Below are 12782 nucleotides of genomic sequence, written 5' to 3' on the forward strand. Positions count from 1 at the left end.
CTCCTGGTTTCATTCAAGTTCGTTGCCTTTTGGTAATTTTCGCTTATGAAATTCTGACAAAATCACTCGACTGACGTCTCGTGATTTAAGTCAAAATTTAATTCGCGAAAATTGTCAGGCAACAAACTTTCATACCAGTCGAAAATATTGCCGGCAAAATTTTCTCTCTTGTGATATTATATACGAAAAATAGATGATACTAGCAAAATGTTTTCCTTCTTTAATAATATCAGTGAAAAGCTGGACCCTCGTTACGATGAACCCGTTTCATTACAAATTTCGTTGACTTTCAATTAGACGACCTATCTTAAAAAATATTTTTCCAAGTCTTAAGAATCACAAAAAATATAACTAAAATGCACATTTATTTACCAAAAAAATAAACAAACTAAATATTTTTATTAATGCCATATAAAATATGTCTACTATAATGATAACAAAGAAACAAACTCATTTCTGATGCTCTTTTTATAAAATGCGTATAACATAATATTACATTGCTTGTAAATAAAACCACACTGAAAACTATTTAAACGATATTTACACAACAGATATACATAAATAAAATTGGTAAATAATTTCAACATTCAGTTGTGAACATTTAGTTTTGGTATTTTGGTATATTATCAAGTTTTTACTTGGAAATTAAAAAATATACATTTGTTATACAGGGTGTTTCATTAAGAATTGTCCACATAGTTACTAGAGAAACCTTAGAGCAAAATACGGAGATTTAAGCTAAAACACTTGAATGAAATGTGGCTCCCTACCGAGTTACAGGGTATTTATTTATAAATTTCAAAACTTTTGTACCCAGTACTTTAAAACCATTTAAGAAATCATTGTCGTACTCGGCAGGAAGTGTAGATACTGTACATTCTACTAAATTATGTTAAATAAATGTTTGTGAAAGTATTGGAGAATCGAAAAATTGCACTAAAACAGCAATTCCGCCAGTAGCGTAGAATTTGGGAAGGGTCAACCATTCACTTTGCCCCATCGTACGCCTCTAGCAGCAGCCAGAAACGTTTATTTAACATAATTTAGTAGGGTGTACAGTACCTACACTTCTCGTCAAGTATGACAAGGATATGTTAAATGGTTTTAAAGTACTAAATACAAATAGTTTTTAAATTTCTAAATAAAACACTCTGTGATTCAGTAAGGGGCCGTATTTTATTTAAGCGTTTTAGGTTAAATCTTTGTATTTTGTGCTAAGGTTTCTCCAGTTACTATATGGACAATTCTTAATGAAACACCCTGTATATTATTAGCAATATTCAGAAACAAATAAATCCTACACTGATCCCAATGCTTTGATCCCATTGATTTGAATGTTTTACATGTTTATTTATAATTGTAAATGTTGTGCAAATATCGTATACTTATATTAAAAAATATTAAAAATATACATTTTTAAACATATTCTGAAATTCGGTGAGACTGAACATTTCTTTCTCGTAGCACTGGAGTAGACACGACATATTCTAAATTATACTTGTTGCAACAGCAGTGTACAAAGAGGATTTGACTCTTGTTTGACATATTTTTGAAAAATAATGATGTGAGATGTTTTCATTGCTAAAAGACGCTTTTCCTCAGTGGAAGTCAAGACCACCCTCATTTAACCGACGAATACTGTTCTGGGTAGAGGTGTACACCTTCGACGGTAAATATTGAACAATCTGAAAAGAAAAACAATAAATATGTGCTATATACTTGATTTATAATTATAGTTAATGTAATTTCTAAAATGATAACCATATAGTGCTGTGTGAAAAGAAGATAATTGATACATGGTAAAACTATATCCAGGCAGAGGTGTAACCAGGATGATCCTAAGGGGGGTTACAACTACTTGATAGTCTCTAAACCCCCCTCCTGATTACGCCTATGTATCCAGGAGCTCTTCCATGACGAAAGACCCATGAGTGAAGTTTATACAGACGACCAGCTGACTGGCCCTTCAATCAATAAAGAGGAGATAGAAAAGGCAATATTAAATTCAAAAAACAAAAGGGGAACCTGGACCAGATGAAATCCCTTCAGAAATACTCAAACTACTAAACGAAAAAGGAATTTCAGCACTACCTAAAATATTTAATATTATTTATGAAACTGGTTACTGATACAGGTTGCGTTCATTACTGCGCAGCACACCTGTACTGGTAAATACAAAATCAGGGTGATTGGTTAGTGTGATAAATGTTGTTCTGAAGCTATTTGCTTGTGGCATTTTTATGATTAACTATTTATATGGGAAATGAGCCACAATTAAATTGAAAAAAATAATTTTATTAACGTTTCGACGCCCATTTAATTGTGGCTTATTTCCCATATAAATAGTTAATTGGGCGTCGAAACGTTAATAAAATTATTTTTTTCAATTTAATTGTGGCTTATAGTCCGTCCGCTATAACTTTTCCCATGCGGTACGATTCATTTTCAATCAAATTAAGTCAAAACAGAAAGTGAAACGTACGCCGATGTGTGTAGTATATAGTATACAGTATACAAAATGTATATACACATCGACCATCGACGTTCGTTTCAATTTATGTTTTGACTTAATTTGATTGAAAATGAATCGTACCGCATGGGAAAAGTTATAGCGGACGGACTATATTTTCCATATAAATAGTTAATCATAGTGTGATAAAGCTTAGTAGATCCGCTATAGTAATAGATAGCAATAAAAGTTAATAACAAAACTTGTAGCCAACTTTGAGCTTCACATTACAAAATTAGTTAGAATGTTACAGGGTGTTCGATATCATAGTGGCAGACCAAACTTATGTTTTTTTAAATAGAGCACCCTATATTTTATTTTATATTAGAAATCCTGTTAACTTCTCCATCACAAAAATATATAGGTTTGTTATGTTACACACGGTATTTACAAAGTTATAACCAATGTTCTACGAGAATCGTAATAAGTTCAGCTCCCTGTATAAATAAAGATAGCACAACAGCAATGGTTTATTGGTGCCATATTTTTTTGTTGATTGTCAAAATTTATAAAAATGGTTGATATTGCTAATTTTCTTTATATCGAATACAGGATGAGTCAAAACGCAAGTACATTATTTTCTCAGTAATTTTAAATAGAACACCATAATTAATAACTTGCTCTGAAAAATGAAAATATCTCGAAAACTAACCAATTTAGTCATAGGGAATATTATACAAAAATTAAAGTACGGTAATGATACTTTTCGATGGTGATATAAAATACAGGGTGTTCCATTTAAAATTTTTGAGAAAAGAATGTATTTACGTTTTGACTCACCCTGTATTCGATATAAGGAAAATTAGCAACATCAACCATTTTTATACAAACCTTTATATTTTTGTGATGGGAAAATTAAGAGAATTTCGAATATAAAATAAAATATAGGGTGTTCCATTTAAAAAAACATAAGTTTGGTTTGCCACTATATTATCGAATACTCTGTAACATTCTAACTAATTTCGTAATGTAAAGCTGAAAGTTGGCTACAATTTTTGTTATGAACTTTTATTGCATCTATTACTATAGCGGATCTACTGAGCTTTATCACACTCATCAATCACCCCGTATATTGAATTTAAATTATTTTAAGACGAAACATTTTTTGTCATTACTTTTTAAACCACAAAAATGTCTGGCAATTATAGTTCATATTTCTAATAATGTTTAAAAAGTAATGACATAATAATTTTTCGTCTTACAATAATTTTAAATTCGATATGTTTACCTGTACAAATGTGCTGCGCAGTAATGAACGCAACCTGTATCAGCAGCCAGATGGCTGGTACGGTGTTCGAGGAAGCATAGGGAATAATATATTAAAGAACCAGTTGTCTTAAAATAATTTTATTTCCGACGTTGCTCTCTTGGTCCTAGTTCGTGTTTAGAAAAGGTTAGAAAGGACGTATTCCTATGTTTAAAAGATATTCTTAAAAATACTACTAAAAGACATAAGATCCATTGAAAACTTGAACTGGTATCAAATGGCACAATTAGAAATAGACAACTCTATATCCAAACCTATACATATAAGAAGGGGTGTTCGACGGGGATGTGTGCTTTCCTCTCTTTCATTTAACATTTATTCGGAAGCCACACTTCAAGAGTCTTTGGAAAATGCAGAAATTGGAATCAAAGTAAATGGAGTATTGATCAACAACATACGATATGCTGATGATGGTGTCTTAATTTGTGACAACATAGTCGATCTTCAACAACTTGTCACTATAATCGGAGAATACAGTAAGCGAATGGAATTAGAGATTAATACAAAAACCAAATTCATGATCATCTCCAGAAACTTGGATGAACTTGAAAACTCCACCATAACACTGAATACCAGGTCCATTGAAAGACTGAGCAACTGTGAGTCTATTGAAAGACCGTGGCTTTCTATCGCTCGTCTGGGATGGCACCTTTAATTTACATAAAAAATTACGGCTAATCATCGGAAACTACTTTGTGGGCCCACAGCGTAGCGCTGCCAGAGACATGTAAAAGGATAGACTTGGCTAGGGATATGCCACTCAATGCATCGAGGTGTAACGCCGATATAGGATTGAGTGAGTCTAGCCATCTTTGTCAGTCATATGCGCGGGATCGTTTGGTTAAAAGAGATAGATAGACCACCGATCGACTGTTTACATACATGCTGTTTCCGCGTTACGCTTTTTTGGTGAGTATGCCGAGTCTACGCTTAATATGTCAATGAGCGCTTAATATGTCAATGAGTATTTCGTCTGTTTACTGTTATTGCACTATTGCTAGGAGTGGGGAAACTAATGAAAGAGAGTCTGAATGGGAACCCATGCAGAATGTCAAATAATTATCATAGATGCAGTAACCTGAACATCCAAAATGTTAAGGGACTTTTTGAGAATGGGAAGATTGTGGACAGACCAGATACCAAAATTACTGTAACCTGTATTTTTGCAAATATGCAAAGAAAAGATAAATTTTAACAAGAATATTATTATAACCTAGTGGTGGTGTTAATAACAAATGGTGGTATTTAATAATAATAATTGTTCTATGTTACTTTCACATGTCAAAAATACCAAATACCACAAGTTAATATAAGATCTTAACGTATGAGACTAGAGGAATTACCAATGGTGAAAGTAGAAAATAAAACATTTCTCGACATATTTATAAAAAGAAGAAAACAAGATCGTCAAGGAACAAACATATGTTACCGTTAAAACCCGATTTCAGTTAAAACACGAATTTACTAGGAAAAACTAGTTTTAACTAAGCGCTCTAGACAATTCTAGTTTTAACTAGTCAAATCTAGATTTGACTGGTAAATTCAGTTAAAACTAGAAATCGCGAACGGATTTCATTTAGAGTAGTTTATATGCGATTCTCTTGTGATTGCATATCGATCAAATATATCTGACAGCGACTATTCATTTCTGAATGCAATAGGTTTGGACACAAAACCTCTCTTCGTTTTTATATTTTTACTCTTCTTCCGTTGGCAGGTTTCACATATTGGTATAAAAGTATTGATCATATCAATAAAAAGTTATATTTGCCTATTTCCTGGCGGTTTCAGTCTTCAACCTATCCCGATTTCCATGAAAAATAGCAACATGGGCCTTCAATTATGCCAAAAATATTTTCGACAGGTACATAATATTTGATGGGATCAATTTTAGAAGCTAACTTTTTTATTTCGCCAACTTCAACAATTCTAAATCAAAAGATGAAGTTTTTAATCCTAATAGCAATATTAATAATATTTAAAAATATTAAAATATTACTAAAAGATTTTTAAATTGAAAATTTATTGGTCCATTTCCTTCGTAACACCTCCATGGATTCTAAAATTTGCAAGCCAGATGGATGCTGAAGCGAAGAAGACAAGAGGGAATTCAAAAACTTACAATTCACTACCCCCTCTGTTCAGCTGGTAAATTCCAACAGAAAATGTACCTAGTTACTCAAAGAAGTAACGACCAATATAAAAATAAAATAAAAATTCCATTTTTATTCAGTTGCAATGCGAAGGCAAAACAATCTTATTTTTCACTTAGAATACGGAGCGCAGTCCAGCACTCTGAATCGTCGATTTTCGACTCTTGTTGGAGTCTCATCGGAGAGACGTAGGCCTGCTACTCCATACTCTACTTGACCAACACCGAGAGTTTTTTGAAAAATAAGATTGTTTTGCCTTCGCATTGCAACTGATTAAAAATGGAATACTTATTTTATTTTTAATTCTAAATCATTTTATCTTTGATCTTGTAATGGTGTTTTCTTGGCAGACAGTTCCGCATCTTGTACTTCGACCATTAATTTATTACATATGCTTTTGGTCACAACATTGTAGTGACTTTCTTTCTTATCTGTCTCTTCCAATTGTAAAATCATTTCCAAAACAAGTTCTTATATCTCTGCTCTCAATCTGATCTTCGATATTATTACTAAGGGTGAATAATACACAGTGGTGTAATATAACCAATAAAAACGATGAAAAACAATCCACAGTTTCACACACTACTTTGCTACCGACCGGCTGCCTTCGTCATTAACACTACCCCGAACAAGCCGTAATACATACTTGTCTCTTGCAATAATTTTAACTAGTATTCGCCAGTAATTCCAAAAAAGCTACTTTGAACTAGTATAAACTACTCTAAGTGAAATCCGTTCGGGATTTCTAGTTTTAACTGAATGTAGCAGTCAAATCTAGTTTTGACGAGTTAAAACTAGAATTGTCTAAAGCGCATAGCTAAAACTAGTTTTTCCTAGTAAATTCGGGTTTTAACTGAAATCGGGTTTTAACGGTAACATATATACATACGAGAATATTGTATAATACATCCTACGTGTTATCACTGACAAGAACTAAATGGGTCTTTAAAGAATCTAATAGCTAAACCTATATTTGGTTTCAAAAGACAGTCGAACAACCAAATGTAATGGTAAATGTCCTATAAACATTGTCGAAAGCCATTTAAAACGGCTACAGCATAGAAAATAACAAAAATACTTACCATCTGGCAGTTCGAGCAACTTTTTGGGCAAACCATCAAAATATGGATGTACCATCGCTTCTTCGGCACCTAATCGTTTTTGGGGATTTAACTGGAGAAGGCCACTAGCCATTGCTTCGCCGTGCACGATATCGTGAAGCGCCGACCAACAAAAGCCCAATTTTCTAGGTTTATATTGGCCCAATTTATGGATTTTATAAAATCCCGGCAGTTGACTAACCCCGGCCCAGTCTTCTTCTGTTGGAGTACCTAGTATCTACAAATAGTTATTGTATTAGGAATTTAGCACCGTATACATACGTAAGAACAGAATATGTATTTAATAATATACAAAATTGCATTTTATTTCTTGCACAATTGCACTGAGCTTTAGAGAGTAACTAAAATTTTGGTTTTTTAAAAATTTAAAAATTAAGTCTTTATAATTTTAAAAGGTAGACCGAGAAAAAGTTGGAGCGAAGGAATAAATAAAGAGCTGAGAGAGAGAGGGCCATCGAAGATGACCTATGGAACAACCGGACGAACAAAATAAAAAAGGCCATAAGAAAATAGTTTTAAAATGATATTTTACTATTGTTTCATATATTTATATGATGTTTCATCCGCGGTATGTCTTTTATGTTTTGCAGGCTGGGTTATATGGGGCGCCACTAATCATATGCCAGTACTAAAACTTATCTAAACTAAATCCCCATAGATAATATAAATCTAAAATTTCAACACGATATGTGTAGTAGTGAATTATTGCAGCTATAACGAAATATCAAAATTGACAATAATAGTCAAAGAATGGAAATAAATCGTAAATATTTTCGCGCACTCATTTTATGTAATTTTCGAAGACATTGATCTAGATAAGACTGTTTTATAATTTCGTCAGTACGGAGAATTTAAACATGGGTGAATTATTCTTAGCTTCGATCTAAGACAGCTTCACCAGAAGGGATAGTTACTCACGGAAACATCGATGATGTGCGTGCGCATGCTTATAGCTATGAAGATCGGCATTTGACATATAGAGAGGAGCTAGTGGGAATTTCAAAGATATCAATGTACACATCTAGTGATCGAAGAAGGAAATGGCTCAGTGATGAGGAATTCATTAGAGCATACATTTGTCATTTAATTTGTCTCGAAAGCAAATCATGTAGCAAGAATTCCTCTACAAGATCAAAGAACTGTTACTGCTGATTGGTATATATCCATTTATTTGCCGTAAGTCATCCTTGAGCTTGTCAAAACCAACTCCACACTATGAATTACCAAGACAATGCAAATTCACAAACAGCTCGAAAAGCCATAGAATGTTTAAAGCAGCAAAAAATCAAATTGTTAGACATCCCGACCTAAATCTCAATGATCTTTTTACTTTGCTGCAAACCAAGGACATTATGTGCTTGCTTGATAGTGTAACCACAGCGATCCAACTCGCGTCGCCGACTTACCAACAAACGACGCATATACACGCGCTCCCACTACTTTTCATTACTACCAACGAATGCTAGGAGATGGATCACCGGAATGATATAAAAGCAGCGTCGTCGCAATAGATAGAAAATTCTGACAGGAGTAGTATACAGAGAGTCTAGTGCCGACCACTAGACTAGTAACACGCGTGCGAGCGGAGCGGAGCAGAGAAGCAGCGAAGAGAAGCCAACGAGTAGTGGGGATTGTTCGGCTGGGGACTTATTAGTCCTACCTCGAATGTAAGCGAGGTAACAGTTGAGCGTTTTCACTCTCCGAGGCGAGAAGACGCGGACGACAAGAAGCCAGACGGTGAAAAGGTTGTTTTCGGCTAGCAGGAATTCTCATTCCATCACGAATGTAAGCGTGATAGCGAAACCGTAACACTTTTTCGCCTTAGGCAAGAAGGTGAGGCAAAAGCCGTTCGTCTGGATGTGGTGAAACTTAGGGAATTTCTATTGAGTTCTCTGAGACGCCACAGCTAGTGATCGGCTAGCGGAAAAAGAAATAGCGGGCTCGACGAGAGCCCGCTACGGGATATCTACTGTGCCTCCGTAAGGGAAGGGTGTAGTTTAAAACACTGCACCTCGACACTGCAGGGTGTAGCTTTTGAGAATCTACATTGATGCAGCCCCGGCCCCTAGGTCAGTAGATTGAGAAATTCAAGTGGAACCCGTACACAGTTCTGTCTGGGTACGTGAACAACCGCGCTTGGTGCAGGGAGCCAACCCTGAAGTCGAGCTGGCGTCGGGCCAGTCGACAGAAAAAAAGGCTTCGTCCAAAATTAGGACCGTTCGCCCCCAACCCCAGACGATTGATCGAGCTAGGTCTCGATCACACCCCCGATTCATGGCGCAATCCCCGCCAATCTATGAGGGCTCACGCAAAGTGGGCTCTAACCTGTTTCAGGAATTAAGTTCCGACACCGATGACTGCTCATCCATGGATGAAAATGGGTTCAAGAAACCTAGAAGTGAGAGGAAGAAGGAGAAATCCAAAAAGAAAAAAGAGGAGAAACCGAAGAACGACGCAGAAACGAAGAAGGACGGTGAAAATCCAACAGCAGAGCCCATGGATGATGAGGCAGAGCAGGCAGTCAGAGGCACCACCAAACGAACGAAGCCGAAAGAGAGTGAAGCCGAAGAAAACAAGAAAGAGAAGGTACTCAAGACAAACGAGCAAGAAGAGATGAGGAAGATGCTAGAGGCGATGACGGCAGAGAGAGACCATCAAAAGGCCGAAAACGAGAAATTGTTAATCAAAATCTCTCAACAACAAGAAACGATGCTACAACTGCAAGCCCAATTGGAATATCTGTTAGAACAACAAAAAACAATGACAAAACAACAAATAAAGATGAACGGACTCCTACAGAATCTCCAACAGATGCCAGTCTCTGAAGTCGAGAAATCGCAGCCAATCCCTGAAGCCAAAAGGTCACCCGCAGAGGAGAGACTAAGAAAAATACGAGAGAATCCAAAAAATAAAGAAGACTTCCCAAAACTGAAGTCACCCATCTCAAAAGACGAGACGACATCATGGGAAAATCAAGCTAGAAACGCCATGAGAGCTGCTTCACCCCCACCAGAAGATTCCTTCAACCTACCCCGAGGAAATGCCCCACCAATACATCCATCTACGAGCACGGGTGGAAATGCGCCTGCCGCACGGCATCCCAAGGATTCAGAGTCGAACCAAATGGAGACCAACCAGCAAGAAGAAGCTGCCGCGTTACCTGAACAACAGGTAACCCGTCAACGTAAGCCGCCTGTAATTAAATTACAGAGCGTGAGCGAGACAGGGGCTATCCTCAGTATAGCCCAGAAACAAGGCGTAATCACGACAAATAAGATCTCCAGAAGCGGAAGGGAAACCCTCATCCAGGCGAAAAGCCCGGAAGATTATCGAAAGATGACACACATTATTGAGGATTACGCAAAGAACATGACCCTAAAAGATCCCAAGAAGAGACTACAATGGATAGCCTTCCCATTCGAGGAAGAAGTAAAACCTAAAATGGTAATAAGAGGGCTACCAACGAATACCAAAGATGAAGAGATCAAGAATGACATGGCAGATCAATATAATATTGACTGCCAAGCAGCAAAGAATATGTCGACAAGAGCCGGCCCAAGAAGACAGCTACCTATGTTCGTCATAACTCTGGATCAGGGGGACGTCGAGGCGGCGAGACGCATAACCAACCTGTGCCACATGAAGGTCGTGGTAGAGGATCTCCGAAAAGCGACAGGACCCACGCAGTGTTTCAACTGCCAAGGCTACCATCACGCCCAGAACGCGTGCCACAAGGACCCCAGGTGTGTCAAATGCGGTGAGGATCACCCCACTAAGATGTGCAAAAGGGCCAAAGAAGTTAAAGCTACATGTGCCAACTGTAAAGGCAGCCAGCTACAGAGGATGCCCAAGATGCCCTACGTGGGGAAGACCCCCACCAAGGAGGCCGCAACAACAACAACCACAGGCAAGAAGACCACAAGCCACCGGCACCACCTACGCCCAGGCCACGCAAAACAACCAACACCAAACAGCGATCCCTGATGAAGACTACATAGTCAGAATAGTGACTAGGGTAGTTAGAGAAGTTATACAAGGCACCAGGGAAGCGCAGAAGTAATGCTGACAGACAGGGGATACTTGAGGATAGGCTCCTGGAATCCAGGAGGAATATCAACAAACCAGAACATCATGGATGAAATCGCAAGTAGATACGAGATGGACATCGTAGCAATCCAGGAAACCAAGTTAACTAACAACTTTAACTTAAAATTCCCTGGATACGATGTATACAGGAACGACCACACCAGAAGATCAGGAGGAACGGCCATCCTAGTAAAAAAGGGAATCAGACACACCAGATTCACGACTCCACCACTGGTCAACATGGAGGCTACAACAGTAGAAGTGAAAATGAGGCAAGGAGCAGTAAGAATCACATCAGCTTACGTAAGACCACAAGACCCTTTAATGGACGATGACCTAGATGCGTTCCTAAACATCGCCGAACCATCCATCATAATAGGAGACCTGAATGCAAGATCCCCCATCTGGAACGACAGAGCTACGAACCGAAACGGACGACTACTAAATAGATACATAGAAAACAATGAAGACACAATAGCAATGGGCCCAGAAGAACCTACCCACTACCCAGGAAATGGACTTCCAACCCATATCGACATAGTTGTGGCCAAAAACCTAGGACTGCAATCAGAATTAATTACGCTGAACGAAGGATCAACTGACCACCACCCCATCCTACTAGAGATCGGAACATGGGAAGAGACAAACCCACCAAAAAGAACAAAAAAGAAAATAAAGTGGACAAACTACAAAAGACTAGTAAGTGAAGGAATAAATATAGTGCCAGTGATAAACAATCCAGAAGAAATAGAAGGAAAAGTCCTAGAGCTCGAAAACATCATACAAGAGGCAATCAGAAGCAGCACAACAGAGGAAGAAGTCGAGATTTACATGGGAAGGTTCAAAGATATTCCACAAGAAACACAAGATTTGATAAGGGAAAAAAATAGAGCAAAACAAACAGCAAGAAGAACAAGAAATCGAGTAGACAAATCCTGGGCAAATATTCTAAACAGAGAGGTCAAAACGGCACTACAACTCCACCGTAGTAAAAAATGGGACAACTTTGTACAAGAGACGGAAGAACAAGACTCAAACATGAAAAATGTGTGGAAACTACAGAAAATGTTGAGAAGCGACAGAAAACCCATCCCCCCACTACATGGAAGACACGGTATGGTATACACCATAGTGGATAAAGCAGAAGCGATGAGGGCTACACTCGAAAGGGAATGCGACCTAAACTACCACCAAGACGAAGACGACGACTTCCTGGAAGAAGTTGAAGAACAAGAAGAAGGACCAGAAGACCCAGAGGACTTCATTCCCCCAACATCACCGGAAGAAATCAACGAACACATCAAAAACAGTTCGCCGAGAAAAGCGCCTGGCTTAGACGAAATAACAAACAGAGCCCTAAAATATTTGCCCAGAAAAGCTATAGTGTACTTCACAAATATAGTGAACGCAATACTAAGATACAAGATATTCCCAAACAGATGGAAAGAGGCCCATGTCATCATGATCCCAAAACCTGGCAAGAACCACACATTCCCGCAGAACTACAGGCCAATCAGCTTACTTCCAGCGATCAGCAAGATAGTGGAAAGAATCATTCTAAGCAGACTGCAAGCGGAAACGAACAGACTAAATATCATCCCAGAAGCTCAATTCGGATTCAGAGCAGAGCACTCCAGCGAGCTACA

General features: G+C 37.7%; 1 protein-coding gene across 4 annotated transcripts in view; it reads right to left on the reverse strand.

Annotated features, from left to right (window-relative positions):
- Nucleotides 1-348: 348 nt before the first annotated feature.
- LOC114328237 (cyclin-dependent kinase 14) overlaps nucleotides 349-12782 on the reverse strand; it is a 782326-nt gene continuing 769892 nt past the window's right edge. For all 4 annotated transcript variants that reach the window (XM_028277027.2, XM_028277024.2, XM_028277028.2 and 1 more), the window contains 2 exons: nucleotides 7012-7267; nucleotides 349-1685 (listed from right to left, as the gene is read on the reverse strand). In XM_028277027.2, coding sequence (XP_028132828.2) covers nucleotides 1621-1685; nucleotides 7012-7267 — 321 coding nt within the window. In that variant the 3' untranslated portion in view covers nucleotides 349-1620. The remainder of the gene's footprint in view (nucleotides 1686-7011; nucleotides 7268-12782) is intronic.

This window comes from Diabrotica virgifera, chromosome 6 (genome assembly GCF_917563875.1).
Source record: "Diabrotica virgifera virgifera chromosome 6, PGI_DIABVI_V3a".
Taxonomy (NCBI): Eukaryota; Metazoa; Arthropoda; class Insecta; order Coleoptera; family Chrysomelidae; genus Diabrotica; species Diabrotica virgifera.